This window comes from Vitis riparia, chromosome 10 (genome assembly GCF_004353265.1).
Source record: "Vitis riparia cultivar Riparia Gloire de Montpellier isolate 1030 chromosome 10, EGFV_Vit.rip_1.0, whole genome shotgun sequence".
NCBI classification, from domain to species: domain Eukaryota; kingdom Viridiplantae; phylum Streptophyta; class Magnoliopsida; order Vitales; family Vitaceae; genus Vitis; species Vitis riparia.
The window spans coordinates 2,794,834-2,820,462 of record NC_048440.1 but is presented as its reverse complement, the minus strand read 5'-3'; the positions used below and the strand labels follow the sequence as shown (position 1 = coordinate 2,820,462).

Below are 25,629 nucleotides of genomic sequence, written 5' to 3'. Positions count from 1 at the left end.
ACAGTGATGATTGACTAAAAACTTCAAAATATAACAAGCCAAGGTTGGGAATGAAGTTTCAAGGCTTCAAATAAGTAGTACCCCAATTTTAACTAAGTTAGTACCTAAGGTCGCTTAAGGTAGTACCTACGGTCCAGTTACCAATAAACCAAAGGTGAACCAATTGACCACAGTAATTAAACACATAATGGCATGCTCTAAGGGCCACAAATGAAGTAAGTAATGTCCACAATTGAAGTTCTGAGGCTTCCGACAAGTAGTACCTAAGAAGAATTAAGGTAGTACCTAAGGTCAATTAAGATAGTACCTAAGGTCGGTTAAGATAATACCTAAGGTAGTTTAATATGATACCTAAGAGCTATTAAGGTAGTACCTAAGGTACAGTCCTCAAAATAACAAGGTGAATCAGTTGAGCACACTAATTAATCATATAATGGCATGCTCTAAGGGTCACAAATGAAGGTCCGAGGCTTCGGATAGGTAGTACCCAACTTTAACTAAGGTAGTACCTGGTAGTTAAGGTAATACCTAAGGTAGATTAAGGTGGCACCTAAGGGCTATTAAGGTAGTACCTAAGGTATAATCCCCAAAATAACAAAGGTAAACCAATTGAGCACACTAATTAAACACGTAATGACATACTCTAAGGGTCACAAATGAAGTAAGTAATGTCCACAATTGAAGTTCCAAGGCTTCGGACAGGTAGTACCCAAGTTTAACTAAGGTAGTACCTAAGGTACATTAAGGTGGTACCTAAGGGATATTAAGGTAGTACCTAAGGTACAATCCCCAAAATACCAAAGGTGAACCAAGTGAACATACAAAATACTCACTTAATGACATGCTCTAAGGGTCACAAATGAAGGTCCGAGGCTTCGGATAGGTAGTACCCAACTTTAATTAAGGTAGTACCTAAGGTCGGTTAAGGTAGTACCTAAGGTTGATTAAGGTGATACCTAAGGGCTATTAAGGTAGTACCTAAAGTACAGTCCCCAAAAAATCAAAGGTGAACCACTTGACCACACAAAATAATCACATAATGGCATGCTCTAAGGGTCACAAATGAATGTCTATGGCTTCGGATAGGTAGTACCTAACTTTAACTAAGGTAATACCTAAGGTCAGTTAAGGTAGTACCTAAGGTATATAACAGTGGTACCTAAGGGCTATTAAGGTAGTACCTAAGGTACAGTCCCCAAAAAACCAAAGGTGAACCACTTGACCACATAAAATAATCACATAATGACATGCTCTAAGGGTCACAAATGAAGTTTTGAGGTTTCGAATGGGTAGTACCCAACTTTAACTAAGGTAATACCTAAGATCAGTTAAGGTAGTACCTAAGGTAGATTAAGATGGTACCTAAGGGCTATTAAGGTAGTACCTAAAGTACAGTTCCCAAAAAACCAAAGGTAAACCACTTGACCACACAAAATAATCACATAATGACATGTTCTAAGGGTCACAAATGAAGGTCTGAGGCTTCAGATTGGTAGTTCCCAACTTTAACTAAGGTAGTACCTAAGGTTGGTTAAGATAGTACCTAAGGTAGATTAAGATGGTACCTAAGGGCAATTAAGGTAGTACCTAAGATACAATCCCCAAAATAACAATGCAACTTGCAACCAGATATGTTATAAGTTCCATCTGAATTCAATATGACTTGTAGGTCATATGGTTATTTGGGAATAATATGGTTCCCACAACCCAACACAAAAGTTCAAGTCCACAAACGACTCCAAAATGGTTGATGTGCTCCATTTCAAAGAAATGAACTAAAGAACAATAAATGAAAATTATTTACCTTCAGATTTTGGTTTAAGGTTAGGGTAAAATGCAACTCAATGACAAGAAGAGATATCTTGTTCATGAAGCCAATATTTTGGATTCTAGTTTCATTTATGGTTCGCACTATTGTAGTAAATTCACAATCACATATGCGCCTCTTGAAGCCGTCTTTTAATCGGACGTTCTTAGGATGGAATGCTCCATTTCATTGCACTTTTATGTGGATAAGAGAGAAGCATGCAAGTTGGAGTTTTGGATTAATGGTTTATTTCTCTCAAATAAGACATTTTTTTGGTAATTTTTAGATGGGTCTCGGGATCGTGTGGGTGATGAAACCAAGAGAGAGAGAAAAAAAAAATGTTCCCAAATCAGAGAGAAGAAAAGTTTCAAATTAGGAAAATTATAGCTAGTTGTTGGGTTGGGTGATTTTTCATAGGTTTCAAATTTAGATGTTCCTATTTTAAAATTTTTCAATCTCTCATGTGACATGGGGGGCTTTCTACTAATATGGAGACAAGGTTGCAGCTAACATAGAGGCATAGAAGGGCAATCTAGAAACATAAAATGGAGTCAGCAAAAAGTTCACAAGAAAGATAATATTTTCCCCTTTGACAGTCAAATCTCATACTCCAATTGATTGTAGTTTTATTGTCATATTACTTTCAAATAGCTGCATGTAAACACAACTTTCCCTTCTTGTTTTGTCAATATAATAATAATAATGTGAATCTCAATAAGCTTGACTAGGGAAGGTGAAAGCATGGGTGTGAACCTGGGGATGATGAGATAAGCGTGATTGGTTCCCAATAACTAATATAGAAAAATAATTCAGTTGGTAGAGTAGGTATGGGTATGAACGTGGAAATGTTGAGGCATGCAACTCTTAGGTGAGTTGCAAAAAATAATAATAATAATAAAAAATAATAATAATTTAGTTGTCATAGTAGGTGGGTCGTAATCCAACACTTAGGAAATTGAAAGATTTTAATATTTGTACAACTTTTTAAATAACATATTTTAAAAATGATAATTATAAAAATAATTCAGATGTTAAATAAATAAATAAATTCAATAGAGTTACATTGTAGCATATAATGAGGTCTTTTTTAATTATATATAGAGGGCAAGTTTCAAAATTTTAACAACAAATAATATATATATATATATATATCACATAAAAATTATTTTTTTTTTAAATAGTTCCAATGTAAAATTTGGAATTTATTTAAAAGATAACTTTAAAATTTAATAGCTAAAGTAAAATTATTTCTTGAAGAGTAATTTCTTATTCGACTTATCAAAGGAACTCATAAAATTAATTTAAATTATTTATTCGTAATAAAAACTTTAAAATTAATAATTAAAATCAATTTATTTCCTGAAAAAGTAGATAAAAAAGGACTAGTGTTTGTTGTTTTGACAATATAATAATAATAGTGTGAGTCTCAATAAGCTTGACTAGGGAAAGTGAAAGCATGTGTGTGAACCTGGGAATGACGAGATGAGCGTGATTGGTTCCCAATAACTAATATAGAAAAATAATTTAGCTAGCAGAGTTGGTGAATCATTAGCCATCACTCAAATTCAATTTTTAACATTCGTACAACCTTCTAAATAAAATATTTTAAAAAATGATAACTATAAAATATTTTAAAATTTATAGCAATTAAAAAAATATGTGTTAAATAAATATACAATGTCAATAGTGTTATATTATAATATTAGTTATTGATTAGAGAAAAACATTTTTTAATACTACTGGTGAATTTTCTTAATTATATGTAGACCATGTTTCACAAATTATTATATATATTATGTTAAAATTATTTTTAAAAATAATTTTATTATAAATTTTAAAGTTTTTTTAAAATTTAATATTTAAATTGAAGTTAATTATTTAAAAGATAATTTTTTTCATTCGAGTTATGAGGAGATACATAAATTTAGAAATAATATGTTAATTGTTAGATTAAAAAAAATTGTTAATAAATTTGTCAATACATATGATGATAGTGTGATGATGAGAATAAAATATTAGTGGGAAGAGTAGGCAAGGAGCGAGAGTGAGCTAAGCTCAGGAGGTGAAAGCCTGGTTGCCAAAAAAACAAAGACCTCTTAGTGTTATGAGGTTGAGTAGATAAAATAGAATAAAAACAGCCGACAACCGGTGGAGTTTTCAATCATCTGCTATTTCACCGTCCATTATTTATTTTTTATTTAAAGAAAAAATATTTTGTTAATAAATTTGTCAATACATATCATAACAGTGTGATGATGAGAATAAAATAATAGTGGGAAGAGTAGGTAAGGAGCGAGAGTGAGGTTGCCAAAAAAACAAAGACCTCTGAGATTGACTACATAAAATAGAATAAAACAGCTAACTGCTGATAGAGTGACTAAACTTAAAAATTGTTTAAATTTAAGTTTTGAAAAATGTATTTTTATAAATCAATTTTAATGATGGAACCCATGTGGCTTTGGGAGGTTTTCAACATTCATGAATGATGGAACCCATGTGGCTTTGGGAGGTTTTCAATAAATCTTGATCCTTGTCCATGTGAAAGGAACTCATGTGGTGTCAAAGACAATTATCGTATTAGGTGGTAATAATAAATTTAAAATTTTCCTATTTGAATGGAAAATGGCCTCCAAAGATTCTTTTGACCCGAATTAGGACAAAAACAACTTGCAAGGTAATTTTCAAGACTAATATAAAATGAAGAGTGGGAAACCCACCTGCAATATAAAAATATTTCACTACCAAACACGAAATATCATACGGTTTATCGACTAAAGGTTTCTTGATGTTTTAAATGATTTTTAACTTACATGATTTGTAGGAGGTGGATTTTATATATATGCCACTTGCTTATGATATAAATAAATGCAATAATAGCGAGGTCTGGAGTTAAGTACCTTTATATGGTATCTTAGACTAGTGTTTAATTATAATCATAATTTGATTTGATGATCTAGATCATTTACAGTGGTGAATTTGATTTTTTTTAATACTTAATTTTCAATTTCATTGAACACAACCTATGTTTGAATTGTAACAATGATTTTCAATGATAAGATTTAATGCCACTAACCGGGATTATGTTAACATTTTTCTATGGTATTTGGATTATAATTGAATATTTTTAAGCCCAAAAGACATAGAAGGTGAGATTTTATAAATCAATAATTATTTCATCCCTTTAATGAAATAATCCTTTTTTAAATTGTGAGTTTACAAACCCTTTTTTGGAACTTTCTTTTTCTTTAATAAGTTGGTTTTCACTCTTACATTTTTCATGGTTGTTTATGAAACTTCCAATTTTCAATCCGAAGTGTGAATCTTCAAGCGATTTTTTAATTTTTAAAGGGATAATTTCATTTATATTACTGAAATTTAATAAAACTACACTTAATCAATGTTGAATCCAAGTTTCATCTCTTAGCACCATTATTAAATTATTATTTTTATAAAAATTATTTTTCAAAAATGATTTACGAAATAGGTATATTTTATAATTTTCTAATCAAACATAATTCTTTTTCTAAAAAAAATTAAATTTTATAAATAAAATATACCTATAGGGGTGTTATATGATGAAATGATAAATTTGAAACTAATGATATACTAAACCTATAGTGAACTATTTTTTAAAGGTTGTCTCTGTGCCATCTGACACGTGTCCTTCCCTATTATTAGAAGATTATTATTTTTATAAAATTTTCATTTTTTTTAATGTGTGGGTTTTCAAATAAGTTTTTTTTTTTTTGATTAATTTCTAATTTTTAATGATATGTGAATTCTTTTTATTTATTTCAATAATACATAACTTTATTCACTATTTACATAAAATCAAATATCAAAATCATAAAATTATAAAAATAATAAAATAAAAATAAAAATGGTAACATGTAAAATTAATGAAATATGAATAAAATAAACAATAATATTATATTTCAATTTTCGATAATAATTTATTTTTTAATAACTAAATATTATAATTTCATTATTTTATAAAATAAAAAGTATTCACATATTTAGATTTTATCATTTAATAAGATTGTATTAAAGATAAAAGTTGAAATATTTTACATTCTTTTATTATTTATATATAAGTAATATGACAAGACCTCACACTCTTGACAGCAATGACAGCTTGTGTCTGCGCCATCCCACATGTGTCCTTCCCTATTATTAAAAAATAGTAAAAGAACAGCTTGTATGGTTTTCAATCATCTATCATCTGAATTTTTTGGAACACAAATAAATGGAAAGAATTCCTTGTGTATGAGGTATTCTGATGCTACAATTTTTCATAGCCAAAAAAGTCCTCTTTTGATTGTTTGATCCTTTTAGTTAAAAGAAGAAGAGTTTATTTGATAGTAATTTTAAATAGAATTTTTAATATTTAAAATTTTTTATTATTTAAGTTTTAGAAATTTTAGAATCATTTTGTAAAATTATCTTTAATCACACTCTAAATATTATAAAAATATTATAAGTTAATTTTATTCATTTTTCTTAAGGTTTCGACTATGTATATTTAATCCTGTTAGGATTGAAATTTCATTGAATATCTCCAGTGTCATTTTCATTTTTTATTTTTATTCATCTTTCCTCTCACTCAAAATAATGGAGGTAATTGATGAAATTTTAAATTTATAAAGATTAGACGTGTTTAATCAAAATGTGAATGAAACTAACCCCTTATCATTATTGCACTTATTATTGAAAGAAAGTATGACTTTCTTTTTTAATGGACCTCCTAATTATAAAATTTTATAATGTGAACTAATATTCATACTCATTTTTTATTTTTTATTTTTTATTTTCTTATACTATAAATAAAAGGGTTTAAAATTTCATAATATGATGGTACATAATAATGAGATTAAATCCTAATAAATGATAAATAAAAATAATTTAGTCGGCACAGTAGGTAATTCATAATCCAACATCTATGGAAATAAAGGATTTTAATATTTGCACAACCTTTTAAATAAAAATATTAAAAAATAATAATTATTAATTTGAGATTTATAATGAATAATTTTTTTTTCAAATAAATAAATAATTTTAATAGAGTTATATTATAATATTCCATATTAATTAATGCAAAGAAGTTTTTGAGATTATAAATATAGTGAAGTCTTCTTAATTATAGGTACATATTAATTATTTTTGAAAAAAAACAATTTTGGTATAAATTTTAAAATTTAAAGTTATTTCTGAAAAATATAACGTCAAAATATGATGCTTAAATTGAATGTAATTTTTTATTTGAGTTATCATGAGATACCGTAAATTTAGAAATGGAAGTTTTAATTGTTATATTTTTTAAAAATTCTGTGAATATAATAATAGTAATGAGCGAGTCTGAGGTTAGGTGGCGAAAGTCCAAAAAGCAAGAACTCAGAAGATTCCACCTATTATTAATAAAACACCCTTTCCTTCTAACCAAACTATTTTCACATTCAGGAATCTGCAATTCTGCTGTTCTGCTATTCTGAAGTTGGCTTGCTGCTCCTCCTTTCTCCTTTCACCAAAACAACCGTTTCCTCGTCGATTTATCACCCAATACTCACTGCTGTTTCCCATTTTTTCATTTTCCTTCTCTCCGTCTCTCCCTCTTGCCAGAAAGCCTTTTACTTATTTTCGTTTTGGGGATCACTGAATTCCAAAATCCAAAGCTTTCTCAATCTCTTCACTCTGTAACCCTTTTCTCTTTTTTATCAACTATTTCTTCTTCTTTACCACTAATCACTCTCCTTTTCCATTTTCCTGATTTCTGTCTCTCCTCTCCTCTCCTCTCCTCTCCTCTCCTCTCCTCTCTTCCTGAAAGAAAAAAAAAAAAAAAAAAAAAATCCAGCTCTCTTCCACAAACTCTGCTCTTTTTATACCTCAAGCCTTCCATTTCTTCTGTCACAACAGTTTCAATCAAATATCAATCTCTTGCGTATTGTCTTTCTCCTGCTGTGGTTGCTCTATTAATTCTTTATCTGCCTTTGCTCAATTCTCATCGTTTACTAGAAAGAAGTTGGAAATGGTTGAAATTGTTATTTCCGTTGCAGCAAAAGTTGCAGAGTACCTGGTTGATCCAATTATACGTCCACTGGGTTATCTGTTTAACTACCATCGCAACATTACGGATCTCAACCAACAAATTGAAAATCTCCATCGTGCAAGGGAGGAACTGCACATACCTGTGAATGAGGCTAATAGGCAAGGGGATGAAATCCGTCCTGTTGTTCGGGAGTGGCTGACGTATGCCGAAGGGATCATCCTAAAGAGAAATGATTTCAATGAACATGAAAGGAAAGCAAGCAAGAGCTGTTTCTATTTAAAGTCCCGCTACCAGCTAAGCAAGCAAGCAAAGAAGCAGGCTGAGGACATTGTTCTTAAAATCCAACAAGCTCATAACTTTGGTGACAGAGTAGCGTATCGCCCTTCTCCTCCTCCTCTTCCATTCATCAGCTCTGCATCTTTCAAAAATTATGAAGCTTTCCAGTCAAGAGAGTCTACTTTTAACCAAATTATGGAGGCCTTGAGAAACGAAGATATGCGCATGATCGGTGTCTGGGGAATGGGCGGCGTGGGCAAAACCACTCTTGTCAAACAAGTAGCCCAAAAAGAGAAGGAAAACAAGCTCTTTCACGAGGTGGTCATGGCCTCAAACATATCCCAAACTCCCAACATCGCAGAAATTCAAGAAAAAATTGCAAGAATGTTGGGTTTGAAATTTGAGGCGGAGGAGGATAGAGCAGGTCGCCTGAGGCAAAGGTTGAAGAGAGAGGAGAAAATCCTGGTGATCTTAGATGATATCTGGGGGAAACTTGACTTGCGAGATATAGGAATTCCTGATGGAGATGATCACAAGGGGTGCAAAGTGCTGCTGACTTCCCGAGAGCATCAGGTTTTATCTAAAGATATGCGTACTCAAAAGGAGTTCCATCTTCAACATTTAAGTGAAGATGAAGCCTGGAATTTATTCAAGAAGACAGCAGGTGATTCCGTGGAGAATCCTGAACTGCGTCCCATAGCAGTTGATGTAGCTAAAAAATGTGACGGTCTACCAGTTGCAATTGTCATCATTGCAAATGCATTAAGTGGTGAGAAGGTGGGTGTATGGGAGAATGCCTTGGAAGAACTGAGAACGGCTGCACCAACAAGCATCAGAGGAGTGAGTCAAAAAGTCTACAAATGTCTGGAGCTGAGCCACAACCATTTGGGAAGTGATGAAGTAAAGTCATTGTTTTTACTTTGCGCTTTGCTGGGGGATGGTGATATTTCCATGGATCGCTTGCTACAATTTGCTATGTGTTTGAATTTGTTTGAAAGTACATATTCATGGGAGAAAGCAATAAATAAACTAATTACATTGGTGGAAAACCTCAAAGTCTCAAGCTTGTTGCTTGACCATGAAGGAGATGGTGATAGCTCTTCGAGCTTGCTTTTTGATCACGCTTTTGTCAGAATGCATGATGTTGTTCGAGATGTTGCCAGATCAATTGCATCCAAAGATCCTCATCGATTTGTGGTGAGAGAAGCTGTTGGATCACAAGAAGCTGTTGAATTACGAGAATGGCAGAGGACGGATGAGTGCAGAAATTGCACTCGCATCTCTTTGATATGCAGAAATATGGATGAGCTTCCACAAGGCTTGGTATGTCCGAAACTTGAATTCTTTTTATTGAATTCAAGTAATGATGATGCTTATTTGAAAATTCCAGATGCCTTTTTCCAAGACACCATACAACTCAGAATTTTAGATTTGTCTGAAGTGTCTCTTACACCATCTCCTTCATCACTTGGTTTTCTTTCAAATCTTCAAACATTGCGTCTAAATCAATGCCAGATCCAAGACATAACAGTAATTGGAAAACTGAAGAAACTACAAGTCCTTAGTTTGGCAGAGTCCAACATTGAACAGCTGCCAAATGAAGTGGCGCAATTGAGTGATCTAAGGATGTTGGATTTGCAGTATTGCCATAGCCTTGAAGTAATTCCACGAAATGTTATATCAAGTCTATCCCAATTAGAGTATTTGAGTATGAAAGGAAGTTTAAGTATTGAATGGGAGGTGGAAGGATTTAATAGGGGAGAAAGAATTAATGCTTGCCTTTCTGAGCTGAAACACCTGTCTGGTTTGAGGACTTTGGAGGTACAAGTATCAAATCCCAGTTTGTTTCCAGAAGATGATGTGCTCTTCGAAAACCTCAACTTGACCAGATATTCAATAGTAATAGGCTATGGCTGGATACTAAATGATGAGTGTAAAGCCTCAAGAAGGTTGAGGTTGCAAGGGGTTACAAGTCTTTATATGGTGAAGTGCTTCTCCAAGCTGTTGAAAAGAAGTCAAGTTCTAGACTTGTGGGGATTGAATGATACTAAGCATGTGGTTTATGAGTTAGACAAGGAGGGTTTCGTTGAACTCAAGTATCTCATTCTCAAGCAATGTCCTACCGTTCAATACATCCTTCATTCCAGTACTTCAGTGGAATGGGTTCCACCACCTAATACCTTCTGTATGTTGGAAGAACTGATTCTTGATGACCTAGATAACTTGGAGGCAGTATGCCATGGCTCAATTCCGATGGGGTCTTTTGGTAACTTAAGATTTCTAAGACTGTGGGGTTGTGAGAGGTTGAAATATGTTTTCTCTCTTCCCACACAACATGGAAGGGAATCAGGTTTTCCTCAACTGCAACATTTGGCGTTGATTGAACTCCCATCGGTCATTAGCTTCTACTCCACAAGAAGCAGTGGTACCCAGGAGTCAATGACATTTTTCAGTCAACAGGTATCTTACTACTCGATATCTAATTTCTGCCATTACTAGTATTTATTTACACTACTTTTACACTAGATAAATAAATTCTAAAAAATAAAAACCAGAATTAAAAAGTAAACTTTAAAACCAAAATTATATAAAATTTTAGTAAAAAGTATTTGTACTTGTCTTCCTTCCTTTCTTATATTTTCTTATTTATCATACATTTATTATCTTTATTTTATTTTTCTGAATAAATTTTAAGGCCTAATCTTCACTTTTCTTTTTTCATGAATTTATTATGTTATTTTTTTTTAATAATTTGAAGGCTTAATTCATTCTTTTTTATTATATGATTTTTTGCTTAACTATTTTTAACATAAATATTTTTGTTAATTTTCTTTCAATATTAAACTCTCTTTATTTTCATGAAAGGAATAATTGATACTAATATGGTTTAAAGAAACTTATAAATTTAGTTTTGTATTCTAAACCAATAGCAAGGGAGAAGAATCGATTTTGGAATGAATGAAATACTTATTATAAGAGTTATAAAGTTTTAAAATATGAAATACTTTGTTTATAGCCCAAAAATAACTATCACCAAACAAAATGTAGAAGAAGAAAAAGATAAAAAAAATATAGATATTAATAAAATGACGAGGTTGGAGTTATTGGAAACCAATATTTTATTTTATATTTTTAATTACATAATTTGTGATAGTAAATCAATATTTTGGTAAATATTAGATAAAATATAGTTAATTTGTTTTTATGTTCTAATATTATTAATATGACCATTTATCAAATCACATCAATAAAACCTTTTAAAAATGATAATTAATTAATCAAAAAAATTTAGGATAAAATAATCATATACATATTACTCCAACATATAAATGCTCTACTTGTTTTAAGTTAGTAAAATTGTATTGGAGAATGAATAAATGAAAAATACTAAAACCAAAGTATTATATAATGAGAAGTCTATTAGTTTTAGACAATTAATAAAAATAAACTTTCCTTCTAAATGAGTTTCAAGCTGCTTGTAGTGAGGTCTAGTTTAGTTTCATATAATGTAGAAAATACGCAGATAAAATTATGAATTTATTTTGTGCTTTTTCATATTGACGTATTCACCTCCACCTCTCTTGTTCTATTTATGTGTCTAGTTATTGAGAATGTATTAACCAAATGGATCATCAATTACATAGGCTGCATTCCCTGCCTTGGAGTCCTTGCATGTACATAATCTACATAATCTGAAAGCATTGTGGCACAACCAACTTCCAGCAAATTCCTTTTCCAAACTAAAGCGCTTGCATGTAACTGACTGTGATGAATTGCTGAATGTTTTTCCCCTTTCCGTGGCGAAAGTACTTGTGCAACTTGAGGACCTACTGATAGGCTCTTGTAAAGTACTAGAGGCAATTGTTGCTAATGAGAATGAAGATGAAGCAACATCTTTATTCTTATTCCCTAGACTAACCTCTCTCACACTCTTTGCTTTACCCCAACTCCAAAGAGTTTGCTTCGGAAGGTTTACTTCAAGATGGCCAAGTGAACTTGACAACAAAATTCAGCAATCGCTCTTCTTGGTTGAAAAGGTACATGTCGGGCTTTTAATTTAAATTTCTCTAGCCTTTGTTGAGCATTTAAAAATTTCACTTGTTACATGATAGTGCCAATTATCAAACTTTTGCCTTAAAAAAATCCATCCACCTTTTGCGTTTCTTTATTCTTATCTTATTTAAATTTCATTTTTTTTCTTAAAATTTATATTCTCTATAAAATCTAAACAAGAGTTTCAAAAAGAACATACCTCAATAAATAAAGTTAAAAGTAAAATGAAATAAAGTTAAAACTATAAACTAACACTACAAAATCATCTTAGAAAAACTATAAAATAAGCTTTTTTATTTTTTATTTTTTTCATTTTTTTTTATTTTTTAAAGTTTATTTTCGTTTTATATATTTGAAGGAAGAAAGTTGCCAAATAAATTATAATTACATTATTAATTCAACCCATTAATATAATGTCTTATGTTAGATAATTAAGAAATTTATAGATGGAATCTAAGATGAATCCATGCATCATATTGTAAATTAGTTTACCATAAAATCCAATTCAAAGTTGTAAAAATTCGAAACTAGATAGTTTAGTGTCCATTTGGATACACTCAAAAAAAAAAAAAAATCAGAAATTTGTTTATAAAAGTAAAATTTCTTATACAAAAAGTATAGATTTACCTTATTTCCTTAAAAATAATTTTAAAAAATTTAAAATCCGAGGTAGTAAAATTTTTGGTATTCATAATTTTTTTAAACATTTTTTTAAAAGTATTACTTACATAATGTAACCCTCTAAGAGTTCTTGTATCTTATATAAAAGTTAAAAAAATAAATAAAATAAAATAAAAATAAAAATAAAAATAAAAATAAAAACCTCTTATTACCTCATTTGGAAAGCAAAATTTGGAGGTTTTTTTTTTAAGTTTCATTGGATCTTCAAAATCTGGAGGCTTTTTCTTTTCTTTTCTTTTCTTTTCTCTTTCTTGATCTTCTTCAATCTAGTTTAAATTTTGTGCTTTGTTATACTGATATATTCTCCTTTAACCTCTTATTTTCTATTTACATGTGTCTAATTATTAGGAATGTATATGTATATATTATTAACTAAATAAAATATAGTTAATTTGTTTTTATGTTCTAATATTATTAATATGACCATTTGTCAAATCACATCAATAAAACCTTTTAAAAATGATAATTAATTAATCAAAAAAATTTAGGATAAAATAATCATATACATATTACTCCAACATATAAATGCTCTACTTGTTTTAAGTTATTAAAATTGTATTGGAGAATGAATAAATGAAAAATACTAAAACCAAAGTATTATATAATGAGAAGTCTATTAGTTTTAGACAATTAATAAAAATAAACTTTCCTTCTAAATGAGTTTCAAGCTGCTTGTAGTGAGGTCTAGTTTAGTTTCATATAATGTAGAAAATACGCAGATAAAATTATGAATTTATTTTATGCTTTTTCATATTGACATATTCACCTCCACCTCTCTTGTTCTATTTATATGTGTCTAGTTATTGAGAATGTATTAACCAAATGGATCATCAATTGCATAGGCTGCATTCCCTGCCTTGGAGTCCTTGCTTGTACAATCTCTACATAAAGTGAAAGCATTGTGGCACAACCAACTTCCAGCAAATTCCTTTTCCAAACTAAAGCGCTTGCATGTAACTGACTGTGATGAATTGCTGAATGTTTTTCCCCTTTCCGTGGCGAAAGTCCTTGTGCAACTTGAGGACCTACATATATGCTCTTGTGAAGTAGTAGAGGCAATTGTTGCTAATGAGAATGAGGATGAAGCAACATCTTTATTCTTATTCCCTAGACTAACCTCTCTCACACTCAATACTTTACCCCAACTCCAAAGATTTTGCTTCGGAAGGTTTACTTCAAGATGGCCACTTTTAAAAGAATTGACAGTGTGGAATTGTAATAAAGTGGAGATACTATTTCAAGAAATAGGTTTGAAAAGTGAACTTGACAACAAAATTCAGCAATCGCTCTTCTTGGTTGAAAAGGTACATGTCGGGCTTTTAATTTAAATTTCTCTAGCCTTTGTTGAGCATTTAAAATTTTCACCTGTTACATGATAGTACCAATTATCAAACTTTTGCCTTAAAAAAATCCATCCACCTTTTGCGTTTCTTTATTCTTATCTTATTTAAATTTCATTTTTTTCTTAAAATTTATATTCTCTATAAAATCTAAACAAGAGTTTCAAAAAAGAACATACCTCAATAAATAAAGTTAAAAGTAAAATGAAATAAAGTTAAAACTATAAACTAACACTCTACAAAATCATCTTAGAAAAACTATAAAATCCAATTCAAAGTTGTAAAAATTCGAAACTAGATAGTTTAGTGTCCATTTGGATACACTTAAAAAAAAAAAAAAATCAGAAATTTGTTTATAAAAGTAAAATTTCTTATACAAAAAGTATAGATTTACCTTATTTCCTTAAAAATAATTTTTAAAAAATTTAAAATCCGAGGTAGTAAAATTTTTGGTATTCATAATTTTTTTAAACATTTTTTTTAAGTATTACTTACATAATGTAACCCTCTAAGAGTTCTTGTATCTTATATAAAAGTTAAAAAAATAAATAAAATAAAATAAAATAAAAATAAAAATAAAAATAAAAACCTCTTATTACCTCATTTGGAAAGCAAAATTTGGAGGTTTTTTTTTTTTTTTTTTTTAAAGTTTCATTGGATCTTCAAAATCTGGAGGTTTTTTCTTTTCTTTTCTCTTTCTTGATCTTCTTCAATCTAGTTTAAATTTTGTGCTTTGTTATACTGATATATTCTCCTTTAACATCTTATTTTCTATTTACATGTGTCTAATTATTAGGAATGTATATGTATATATTATTAACTAAAGGGATCATCAATTGCACAGGTTGCACTCCCGGGCTTGGAGTCCTTGTCTGTAGACACACTGGATAATATAAGAGCATTGCAGCCTGACCAACTTCCAGCAAATTCATTTTCCAAATTAAGGAAATTGCAAGTATTTCGATGCAAAAAATTGCTAAATCTTTTTCCGGTTTCTGTGGCGAGTGCTCTTGTGCAACTTGAGGACCTACAGATATTCTCGAGTGGAGTGAAGGCAATTGTTACCAATGAAAATGAAGATGAAGCAGCACCTTTACTCTTATTCCCTAACCTTACCTCTCTCACACTCTCCAATTTATGCCAACTCAAAAGATTTTGCTCTGGAAGGTTTAGTTCAAGCTGGCCACTTCTGAAAGAATTGGAAGTGGTCGATTGTGATAAAGTGGAGATACTCTTTCAACAAATAAATTTGGAATGTGAACTTGAGCCACTCTTCTGGGTAGAACAGGTGCGAGTTTACCCTTCCTTGAATTTTCTAAATTTTATATGTTACATTATAGATCTTAATCTTTTTAGCTAATGTTACATTGTTTTAATCTTAAACTTTAATATCATAGGAATTTAAAGCGATTTCAAGTAAACTTATATTTTGTTGCTAAATTAATCATACTACATAAACTGATGTGAATATGGAGAATAATATACAATTAATTACAAGTATTAGATTTTTTGGAGGTGCAACAAACATAGCGATTGTGTACAATAATACTAGAAACTAGAACCAATTATTTATAAAACTACCCTACTTGACTTATGATAAAAATAAATTACTTTGGATTTTTTTTAATATAATCATTTTTAATTAATATTAATTAGACTTAAACACTTCGTGTGATGCCTTAAGAATGAGTTTATTTAATTGAATTTCATACAAAATTGCATTAATTTATAGTGGTGTTTATTTAGAATACAAAAAAAAAAAATGTTGATGTTTTATTTGAATTAATGTGCAATATTGATCCAATCTATTTTTAGCCACATTGCATCAAAACTTGTCAAAGTGTACCATTATTATTTAGATACAGTGGTTCATTATGCCTTACATGGAAAGCAACAACAACAACAATTATAATAATAATAACAATAATAGTGTTTACATATTTTCTCCTAATAGCTCTTTGATCAAGAAGGAAATATAATTATTAAATATATAAATGTTAGGTTTGTAGATGAAATGAACTTGATATACAATTGTTTCTATTTACTATGGTACCATAGCCTTATTTTTCAAGTGGTCATGAGTTTGAACTTGAAGGCTTGTTTATTTTTATCATTTATTGAGCTATTTGCAAGCTCAAAGAGGATTGTTGTATATGTGTGTATATATAACTTATTTATTTATTAAAAAAAATCACATAAATGAAATGTCATTCCTCTTATGTAATTTGGTTTGCCAGGAAGCATTTCTTAATTTGGAAGAACTAAGATTGAGATTAAAGGGCACTGTGGAGATATGGCGAGGCCAATTTTCAAGGGTGTCTTTTTCGAAGTTAAGCTATTTGAAGATAGAAGAGTGTCAGGGTATTTCGGTTGTGATTCCCTCAAATATGGTTCAAATACTACATAATCTAGAAAAACTAGAGGTGAGAATGTGTGATTCAGTGAATGAGGTTATCCAAGTAGAAATAGTGGGAAATGATGGACATGAACTAACAGATAATGAGATTGAGTTCACCAGATTAAAGAGTTTGACATTTTATCATTTGCCAAATCTGAAAATCTTTTGCTCATCAACAAGATATGTCTTCAAATTCCCATCCTTGGAAACAATGGAGGTGGGAGAATGTCATGGGATGGAATTTTTTTGCAAGGGAGTCTTTGACGCACCAAGGCTAAAAAGTGTACAAGATGAATTTTTTCGAAGAATATTAGCAAGATGACCTGAATACCACCATACGCAAGAAGTTCATGGAACAGGTATGAATGGAGTAATTCCCCTAACTAATTCTTTCTACTCTTAATATCATCGTTTCCTTGGCTATTCTATAAATATAGTAAATACTACTTTAATCTTATTTGTCTTAAAGGTTATTTGAGGTTATTCTACTTAAAATGTCTTTATCTTTAACATTTTTTTAATAACATTTCCCTTATAAACATTTTTAAAAAGAATCACTTCATGTTTGGATATAAACTAAAAAAAAAATGTTTTCATAGTATTGTTTTATATAACAGCAAAATGATTTTTTTTATGAAGTTATTATCCAGGAATCATCACTTCATATTTTTTTACCACTTTTAAAATTTTGTCAAACACCTAATTTTTATAAGAAATGTTTTCAAGCATTATGAAGTATTATTAACACCTTTCAAAATCACTCCAAAAAAAATTCTTAATTTATTTTGTATGAAGAAAAGACACAAAACAAGCCTATAGAATTTTCATTTTATTCAAGTCTAAAAGAACATGTTTAATTTCTTAATATAAGCAAACTATCTTGATATTGTTTGTTGCCTTGGTGACATCATCACTCTTTCATATTTTGATTTCTTAGCATGTTTAAGAAGTCATGAGGCTTTCTTGTGACTTGAGAAGTAAAAAGTGTCTGCCAAAAAGTTCATAGATATATATATATACACACACACACATTAGTTAATTCAGGTGCAAAACTACAAAGAGAAACTAGCATTATAGTTGAAGCTAGAGGTTAGGATGTCAAGTTAGAATAGTTAGATAAAAAAATTTGATACTTAAGGTTTCACTTAGATACACTTTCTTTATTTATTTGTTTTTCAAGAAAAAGATAATAGCACATTCTATATAAAATATAGGAACTCTTATACAAAAAGTATGAACTTACTTTATGTTCTTTAAAATTTTAAAATTTGAGAAAGTAAAATTTTTTTAATACCTCAATTTTTTAGAAACTATTATCCTTTCAAGGTAATTCTTTAAAAATTGTTACATCTTATATGGGAGATACAATTATTTTTTAAACAACACATTGATTATTTAAGAAATATTGGAAGGTTCAAGTTATTGTGTGATGAGTTTAATTTGAGAGAGGACAGGAGAGATAGGAAATGATGAAGTTTTGAATTCTACTCTTTTTTTATTCACTTCATGCAGGTGCATTTATAGATGCATAGATAACTGAAACATTAACTGAAACACAAATAGTGGCCTATGACTAGGGAAGTGGCACAAATCGAAATTCAAGGGAGGGTGTGGAGGTGTTGCCCACGTAACCATGATCTAAGAGTAAATAGGAGTGTTGCCCACGTGATTTGCATGCAATAGGAGGAGTGTTTCCCACGTAACTGTGACCTGCATGCAATAGGAGTTGGAGCAGGGATTTTGTATCATTCCCTCCCCCTCAAAGCGTCCTTGTCCTTAAGGACGGAACTCCGGGTATGCTTTGGAGAACCGCCATGCATTCTCCCAGGTGGCATCTTCAATTGGTGCGCCCAACCACTTCACAAAAAATTCGGTGCGAGGTCTGTACTTTCCTTTGTGAATCACGCGTTGAGCCAGGATGGGCTCCGGTTGTGGCAATAATATAGATTCATCCGAAACTGGCGGAAGTTGAGTGGATGTGGGGGTGATTGACCCCAAATGCTTGCGTAAGAGGCTAACATGAAATACATCATGAATTTGGGACCCCGCGGGAAGAAACAGTCTGTAAGCCACTGGTCCGACCTTCTCTAGAATTTGGTATGGGCCAAAAAAACGGGGAGAAAGTTTTAAAGACTTCCTAAAAGCTACTGAAGTCTGGCGATAGGGCTGCAACTTTACGTAAACGAAGTCCCCAACATTGAACTGAACATCTCTTCGACATTGGTCTGCATGACTTTTCATTCTATCTTGTGCCATCCGAAGATTGTGACGTAACTCCTTCAAGATTTCATCCCGATCTTGGAGATATTCATCCACTGCCTGGACTCGCGCTGTGCCCGGTATGTAAGAAAGGAAGCTTGGGGGAGGCACCCCGTAGACTGCTTCGAATGGGCTGAATTTGGTAGAGGAATGGGTGGAGGTGTTGTAACTGAATTCTGCCCATGGAACCCATTCTACCCATTTCTTCGGTTGTAGTCTCGCAAAACATCGCAGATATTGCTCCAAGGTGCGGTTGACAACTTCAGTTTGGCCATCAGTCTGTGGGTGGTAACTGGAGCTCATATTCAATTTAGTCCTTTGCAACTGGAATAAGGTCTGCCAGAAGGCACTTGTGAATACCTTGTCTCTGTCATTGACGATGGATGTAGGAATGCCATGGAGTCGAACCACATTAGAGACAAACGCCTTTGCAACTGTGACCGACGTGTAAGGATGTTTAAGAGGGATGAAGTGGGCATATTTTGATAGACGATCCACGACGACCATGATGACGGAATGACCATTGGAGTTGGGCAGTCCTTCAATGAAGTCCATCGAAATATCTGACCATATTTGAGTTGGAATTAACAAAGGTTGGAGGAGACCTGCTGGTTTCATACAATCAGCCTTGTATTGCTGGCATACCTCGTAAGTTGTAGAAACTCCTTCACCTTCCGCCACATATTAGGCCATACAAAGCTCCTGCCAATTCGGTGTAGTGTCTTATAAAACCCAAAATGACCACCCGTTGGGGAGGAGTGGCTGTCTTCCAATATCAACGGGAGCAAGGTGGATGAAGGGCTCAGATAAACCTTTTCATCATAAAACCAAACCCCGTCGCGTTGCACAAGGTTATGTGAAGCACGTCTGTTCTCTAAGTTGGTGTAAAAAGGGTCCTGGAGGACCTCCCTCTGAAGTGTTTGCCACCATTCTGCACTTGGGATAGAAGTTGAGATGAAACAGACTTCTACCCTGCGAGATAAGGAGTCTGCGGCTTGATTTTCTGGCCCTTTCTTGTATTTGATGGTATAATCATACCTGAGGATTTTGGGCAGCCATCGTGTCTGTATGGGAGTGGTAATCCGTTGTTCCAGCAGATATTTAAGGCTCCGGTGGTCAGTGCGAACTGTGAATGGTTTACCTAGCAGGTAGGGACGCCACTTTTTGATTGCCTTGACAACTGCCAGCATTTCTTTCTCATAGGTGGATAGTGCCAAAGCTGATCCCTTTAAAGCTTCACTGAAATAAGCCACAGGGTGGTTATACTGAGTGAGAACTGCCCCTATCCCAGTCCCGCTTGCATCACATTCTATCACGAACCTTTGAGTGAAGTCTGGCAGATGTAAGGTTGGCGGATTGGTCAACACCTCTTTTAATTTGTGGAAGGCTTCTTCTGCTTCACTACTCCACTTGAATTGGTCATTGGTTAGGAGTTTGGTTAAGGATGCTGCTATGCCGCCAAAATGGCTTATGAATTTTCGATAGTATCCTGCTAAGCCTAGGAACCCACGTACTTCTCTAGCTATAGTGGGCTTAGGCCAAGTGACCACTGCCTGTATTTTGTCCGGGTCAACAGATACTCCTTTTTTTGAAATAATATGGCCCAAGTAGGTGACCTGTGTAACTCCAAATTGACATTTTGATTCTTTGACAAATAGTTGGTTAATGGACAATATATCAAATGCGATAAATGATCATTCCAAGACTTGGAGTATACCAGTATGTCGTCGAAGAATACGAGGATGAATTTTCGGAGATAGGACCGAAAGAGATCGTTCATGAGGCTTTGAAAAGTTGCTGGGGCATTGGTGAGCCCAAAGGGCATGACCACAAATTCATAGTGTCCTTCGTGGGTCATGAAAGTAGTCTTCAGAATATCTTCTGCTTGCATCCAGATTTGGTGGTATCCTGATCTTAAATCCAGTTTAGAGAAGAACTTGGCCCCATGGAGTTCATCCAGTAACTTGTCTATCATTGGAATAGGGTACTTGTCCTTGATGGTGATATGGTTCAAAGCCCTGTAGTCGACACAGAACCTCCAAGAGCCATCAGCCTTTTTGACCAACAATATTGGTGAGGAGAAAGGGCTCATGCTTGGTCTAATTAGTCCCGAACGAAGAAGTTCAGCCACCATTCGCTCTATTTCTGCTTTCTGGTAGTATGGATATCGGTATGGTCTCACACTGACTGGTTCAGTGTTAGGCTACAGTGGAATCTGATGATCGTGTGGGCGTTTAGGAGGCAGGTTGTTTGGTTTCTCGAAAACCCGAGCATATTGGTTCAGCAGCTCTACCATTTCTGGCGATTGTCGAAGTGAATGGGACTGGTTATGGGCAGGAATAATTTGAAAAAAAAATCCTGTGCCCCATAGATTTGTACATTCCCTGTCATCCAAAGCCTCAATGTTAAAAATTCCAGCAGTGCGTCTTACCCCATGAAGAGTATGCTTGGCGCCTCCCAATTTGAATGACATAGTGAGAGCCTTATAGTTTGATTCAATTGGACCTAGAGTCTCCAACCACTGGACCCCCAAGACCACCTGACAAGCTGCCACTGGTAGGATGTAGTAGTCTATCGTGACAGGAATTCCTTGGATGGTGAGCATAAGTCCTGGACATTGCCCCATGCACTCGATCCGTTCTTGATTTGCCACGATCACCTGGAGTTTCTTCTCTCTTACGACTGGCAATCCGAATCTGGAGACAACCGTTTGATCAATGAAATTATGAGTGCTGCCGCCGTCAATCAAGACAATTAGGTCTTTGTTCTTCAATCGGCCTAGAACACGGAGGGTTTGCGGGTGTTCACCCCCGGTAATGGCATGGAATGATATCTCAGGTAAGGTGTTAATCCCCTTTGTTCCTTGCTGGTTGTCACCTAGAGCTTCTTCCTCTTCTGGTGGTGTATCCATGATCATGAAAAACTGGGGTCGTTCACATCGGTGTCCCTGGAAGTATTTTTCGTCGCAATAGTAGCATAATCCCTTCTCTCTCCGCTCACAAGCCTCCTGATTGGTGATTCGGCGAACCGGCAACGAGGAAGGATTTAAGCTATTATTGGACCGCTGGGTTGGATTAGGTCTAAGAATTCCCGCGGAAGGGTTAGGTCCCTTCTGTAGCGTCGCTGTCATTGGGATGCGGCTAGGAGTTGCTGTTTTCTTTTGAAGGAGATTACGCTCTTCAATCAGTCTTGCTACTCCAATGGCACTTGCAAGCGTGCGTGGTTGCTTAATCTTGACGTCTAGGCGAATATCATCACGTAACCCTGCAATAAAGCAACCGATGAGAAATGGCTCAGGTAATCCGTTGACCTGGTGGGAGAGTCCCTCAAATGCCTCCTGATATGCAACCGCTGTAGTTGTCTGCTTTAGGCGGGACAATGCTTCAGAAGGATCTTCATATTCGGTAGGACCGAACCTAAGGAGAATGGCCTTGGTGAAATCATTCCAAGAAAGGGGTCCTCAAAACTTCGTCAACCAGCGGTGCCATTGGAGTGCAATGCCTTCAAGATGGAAGGAGGCAAACTGAACTTGGGTTTCGGCTACAATGTTCTGAAACTCAAAATATTGTTCAGCCCTGTAGATCCAGTTGATTGGGTCTTCCCCATTGAATCTGGGAAAATTTAACTTAAGGTGTTGTGGAAGATGTGGGCCAGTATTGGGTGTTGCGGTAGTGGTGTGCGAGTGGTGAACTGATCCCTCTGGTGCAAAGGGGTTGATTTCTGGTTGGGAGTGGTTGGCACTTCGAGTTACTCGCAAAGCTTGGAACTCCGTCAAAACCGCCTGTAACGTAGCATTCACTTGATCAAAACTTGACTCATGTCGAGCCAAGGCTTCGTTGACCTCGTTGCGAAACTCAACATTGGTTTTCCCTTGTGTGTCCATGAAAAAAAAAACGCAGCTCTGATACCAAATGATGAGTTTAATTTGAGAGAGGACAGGAGAGATAGGAAATGATGAAGTTTTTGAATTCTACTCTTTTTTTATTCACTTCATGCAGGTGCATTTATAGATGCATAGATAACTGAAACATTAACTGAAACACAAATAGTGGCCTATGACTAGGGAAGTGGCACAAATCGAAATTCAAGGGAGGGTGTGGAGGTGTTGCCCACGTAACCATGATCTGAGAGTAAATAGGAGTGTTGCCCACGTGATTTGCATGCAATAGGAGGAGTGTTTCCCACGTAACTGTGACATGCATGCAATAGGAGTTGGAGCAGGGATTTTGTATCATTGTGTTTTGGCAAAAAAATTTGAAGGTCCAAGTTGGTGCAACAACTATAAAGTACTTGTCAAAAGTTTATGTATGTATGTTTAACCAAATCCAAAGGTAGAGAGCAAGGAGTCCAGTATTGTGATTAAAAAACTAATTTAGAATAGACATAAGAGCTAATCTTGTATTTAACTTGGTTAAATAATCAAGTTAGAATAATTTGAGCAAGAAATGTGATAAGTTCATTGAATAACCACATTAGCTTTGATAAAAAGATGTCTTACAAGTTAGAATTGTTCTAGAATTGGGGTTTGAGCCCTACTTTAGCAAGCTAGAAAATTCAACAAAATCTTTTTTAACTTTTATTTGCTAAGCTAGAGTTTGAGAGAGAGGCCTAAGTTATCATCACATGTTTGAAGATATATGATTCTTGAATTTTCAAAATTGTTTGAGATTTAATATAGATTTGAACTACTATGAGATATTGAATGGGGATATTTACCTATTATGGACAATGTTCTCATTTTCTTTTGGTTTGTAGATTAAGAAGTCTAATTGGATAAATAAATAAAAAAATCTTGCTAAAACCTAAAGAGTGAAGGATATTGTGTTGGGTTTAGTAAAGTATCAATTTAGCTAGTCCCAAATAGCAAAAATAAAAAGAAAAAAGGAAATCTGTCCTATTTCCATTTCAATCTAAAAAATTATTTTTTGATAGTGCAAACATCATTTAAGGGCAGAAGGTAATGTAAGAATTCTCAATTGTGTAGTCTTTTATCATCTTTGATTTTGTCAACAAAAACATAGAGCATTTAGAAAAAAATAATTTAAATGGTCATGTAATGACCTCATCCCATCCTAAGCTTAGAGATTAACTCTAATATCTTTTGTGACAATTTGTTCTTGTTATGTAAATATTATCCACTTTGGTCCTAATGAGCTCTCACACCATTAAAAATCATCTATCTAGTTAAGAGAAATCCACGATAAAGTTATAGAAACTTTTTCTATCTAATATAGGATATTACTAGTCATGACAATATTTTTCCTTTTTTTAAAAGTTAAAGGTAAGCAATTATTTGAAGTTCTACACCAAGATTCTACATAGAGGGTCTCATTTTTATATAGAAGAACTAGTTAATACTTAAGGCAATTTATAATCTTTATCAATATTGTTACCTAAATGTAACCTAAGAATATGCATTAAATAAATAATATCACTTTCAGAGAACACAATGATAATATGAAGCAGTAGTTTGATCTAGCATTATATGATTCACCCTCCAATCCAAATTAATTTTTGTCCTAATTATGTTAACCTTCATCATTGTAATTTTCATCTTTCCTACCTAATATGAGGCTCTTTGTTTGTAAAATGCTCAGGGTTATAAAGAGGAAGATTCTGAAAAATTGGATTCTATCAATTTAGATCTTAGGGATGAGGATTTTGAAGAAGACTGATTTCATTTTCCGTATGCAAAACAAGGAAGAGGTGTTTGTTTTTTCTACATAGTCTATGTGAGTGAAACACTGCCTTCAATTGCTTTTTTTTTTTTTTTCTTTTGTGCATGTATATTATTACATCTTTGAAGGGCCTTTGTTCTTAATGTCCTTTTTTAGGTATGTTGGACTTTTTATTTTGAGGAGATGCATAGATTAACATTTGTGGTAGAGAAATGTCTGCTAATGATGTTTCCTTTATTTAAATCGACTTTGGAAGGATTTTTATCTCTAGATGTCTTGATTTTTTTTTTAATAAATAAGTTAGATATCTTTAGTATGTTTTGTTCTAAAGATTGAACACTATAAGTTGCTACAAGTCAACTGACTATGATCTAAAATGTGTGTTAATTTAGGAATTTGTGCACCTTTTACTTTATTAATATTATTCTTACTTATGTGAGATGATATTATATAATGAATGTTTTGTTGAGGATCATGTATATCCATCCAAATTCATAAAATTTTCTAAGTAATTTCTTATACATTCTAGTTATTTTACCAAATACTTCAATGGTGATATCTTGTACCACAAACACTTATATGGGATCCAAATATATGGGTATTCAAAACCATCATTTAATATGTTTCATTAGCCCCTCGTATAAATATAAATTGGTTTGATATCCCATATCAGTCCTCTAAACTATGTTGTCATATTTTATAGTCATATGAGCATATTATACCTAGAGTAGACTATCCCTACATGAGATGGAATAGATCATTATAAATAGTATTAAATTCGATCCCACACATTTATGTGAGAATCCTAACTATACATATATAATTAATCCGGTGAGAACTAATTTCTATACAAGGGGAAGTGGGTGGTCAGATCATTACAATTGGTTAAGGGTTTATTTGGTTTTGATCTTGCTAGTAGCCAAAATATCTTAGTAAAAAAATTTTTGAACAAATAATTTTTGTAAGGAAGCATTTTTAGTTAACTTCTCTCCAAATTACTCTCAAGCGAGCTCTTAGTATATAACACTTTTAATAGTATTGCTCTCATTAGAAATATTTTTATGAATAACCACTTAGTGTTTTGATGTAAACTA

At 32.9% G+C, this 25,629-nt stretch overlaps 1 protein-coding gene across 4 annotated transcripts; it reads left to right on the top strand.

Annotated features, from left to right (window-relative positions):
- Nucleotides 1–7,597: 7,597 nt before the first annotated feature.
- LOC117923716 (probable disease resistance protein At4g27220) lies at nucleotides 7,598–24,851 on the top strand. Of its 4 annotated transcripts, none has more exons than XM_034842143.1 (6): nucleotides 7,598–10,586; nucleotides 11,771–12,096; nucleotides 14,029–14,164; nucleotides 15,045–15,488; nucleotides 16,438–16,957; nucleotides 24,455–24,502. In XM_034842143.1, the coding sequence occupies exons 1-5, from the start codon at nucleotides 7,830–7,832 to the stop codon at nucleotides 16,918–16,920; spliced, it is 4,146 nt and encodes a 1,381-aa protein (XP_034698034.1). In that variant the 5' UTR covers nucleotides 7,598–7,829; the 3' UTR covers nucleotides 16,921–16,957; nucleotides 24,455–24,502. The 4 variants fall into 4 exon arrangements, with proteins under 4 accessions (XP_034698034.1, XP_034698032.1, XP_034698035.1 ...); XM_034842141.1 differs by having other exon boundaries at nucleotides 11,771–12,163; nucleotides 13,703–14,164; XM_034842144.1 differs by lacking the exon at nucleotides 16,438–16,957 and having other exon boundaries at nucleotides 11,771–12,163; nucleotides 13,703–14,164; nucleotides 24,455–24,851.
- The last annotated feature ends 778 nt before the right edge of the window (nucleotides 24,852–25,629 follow it).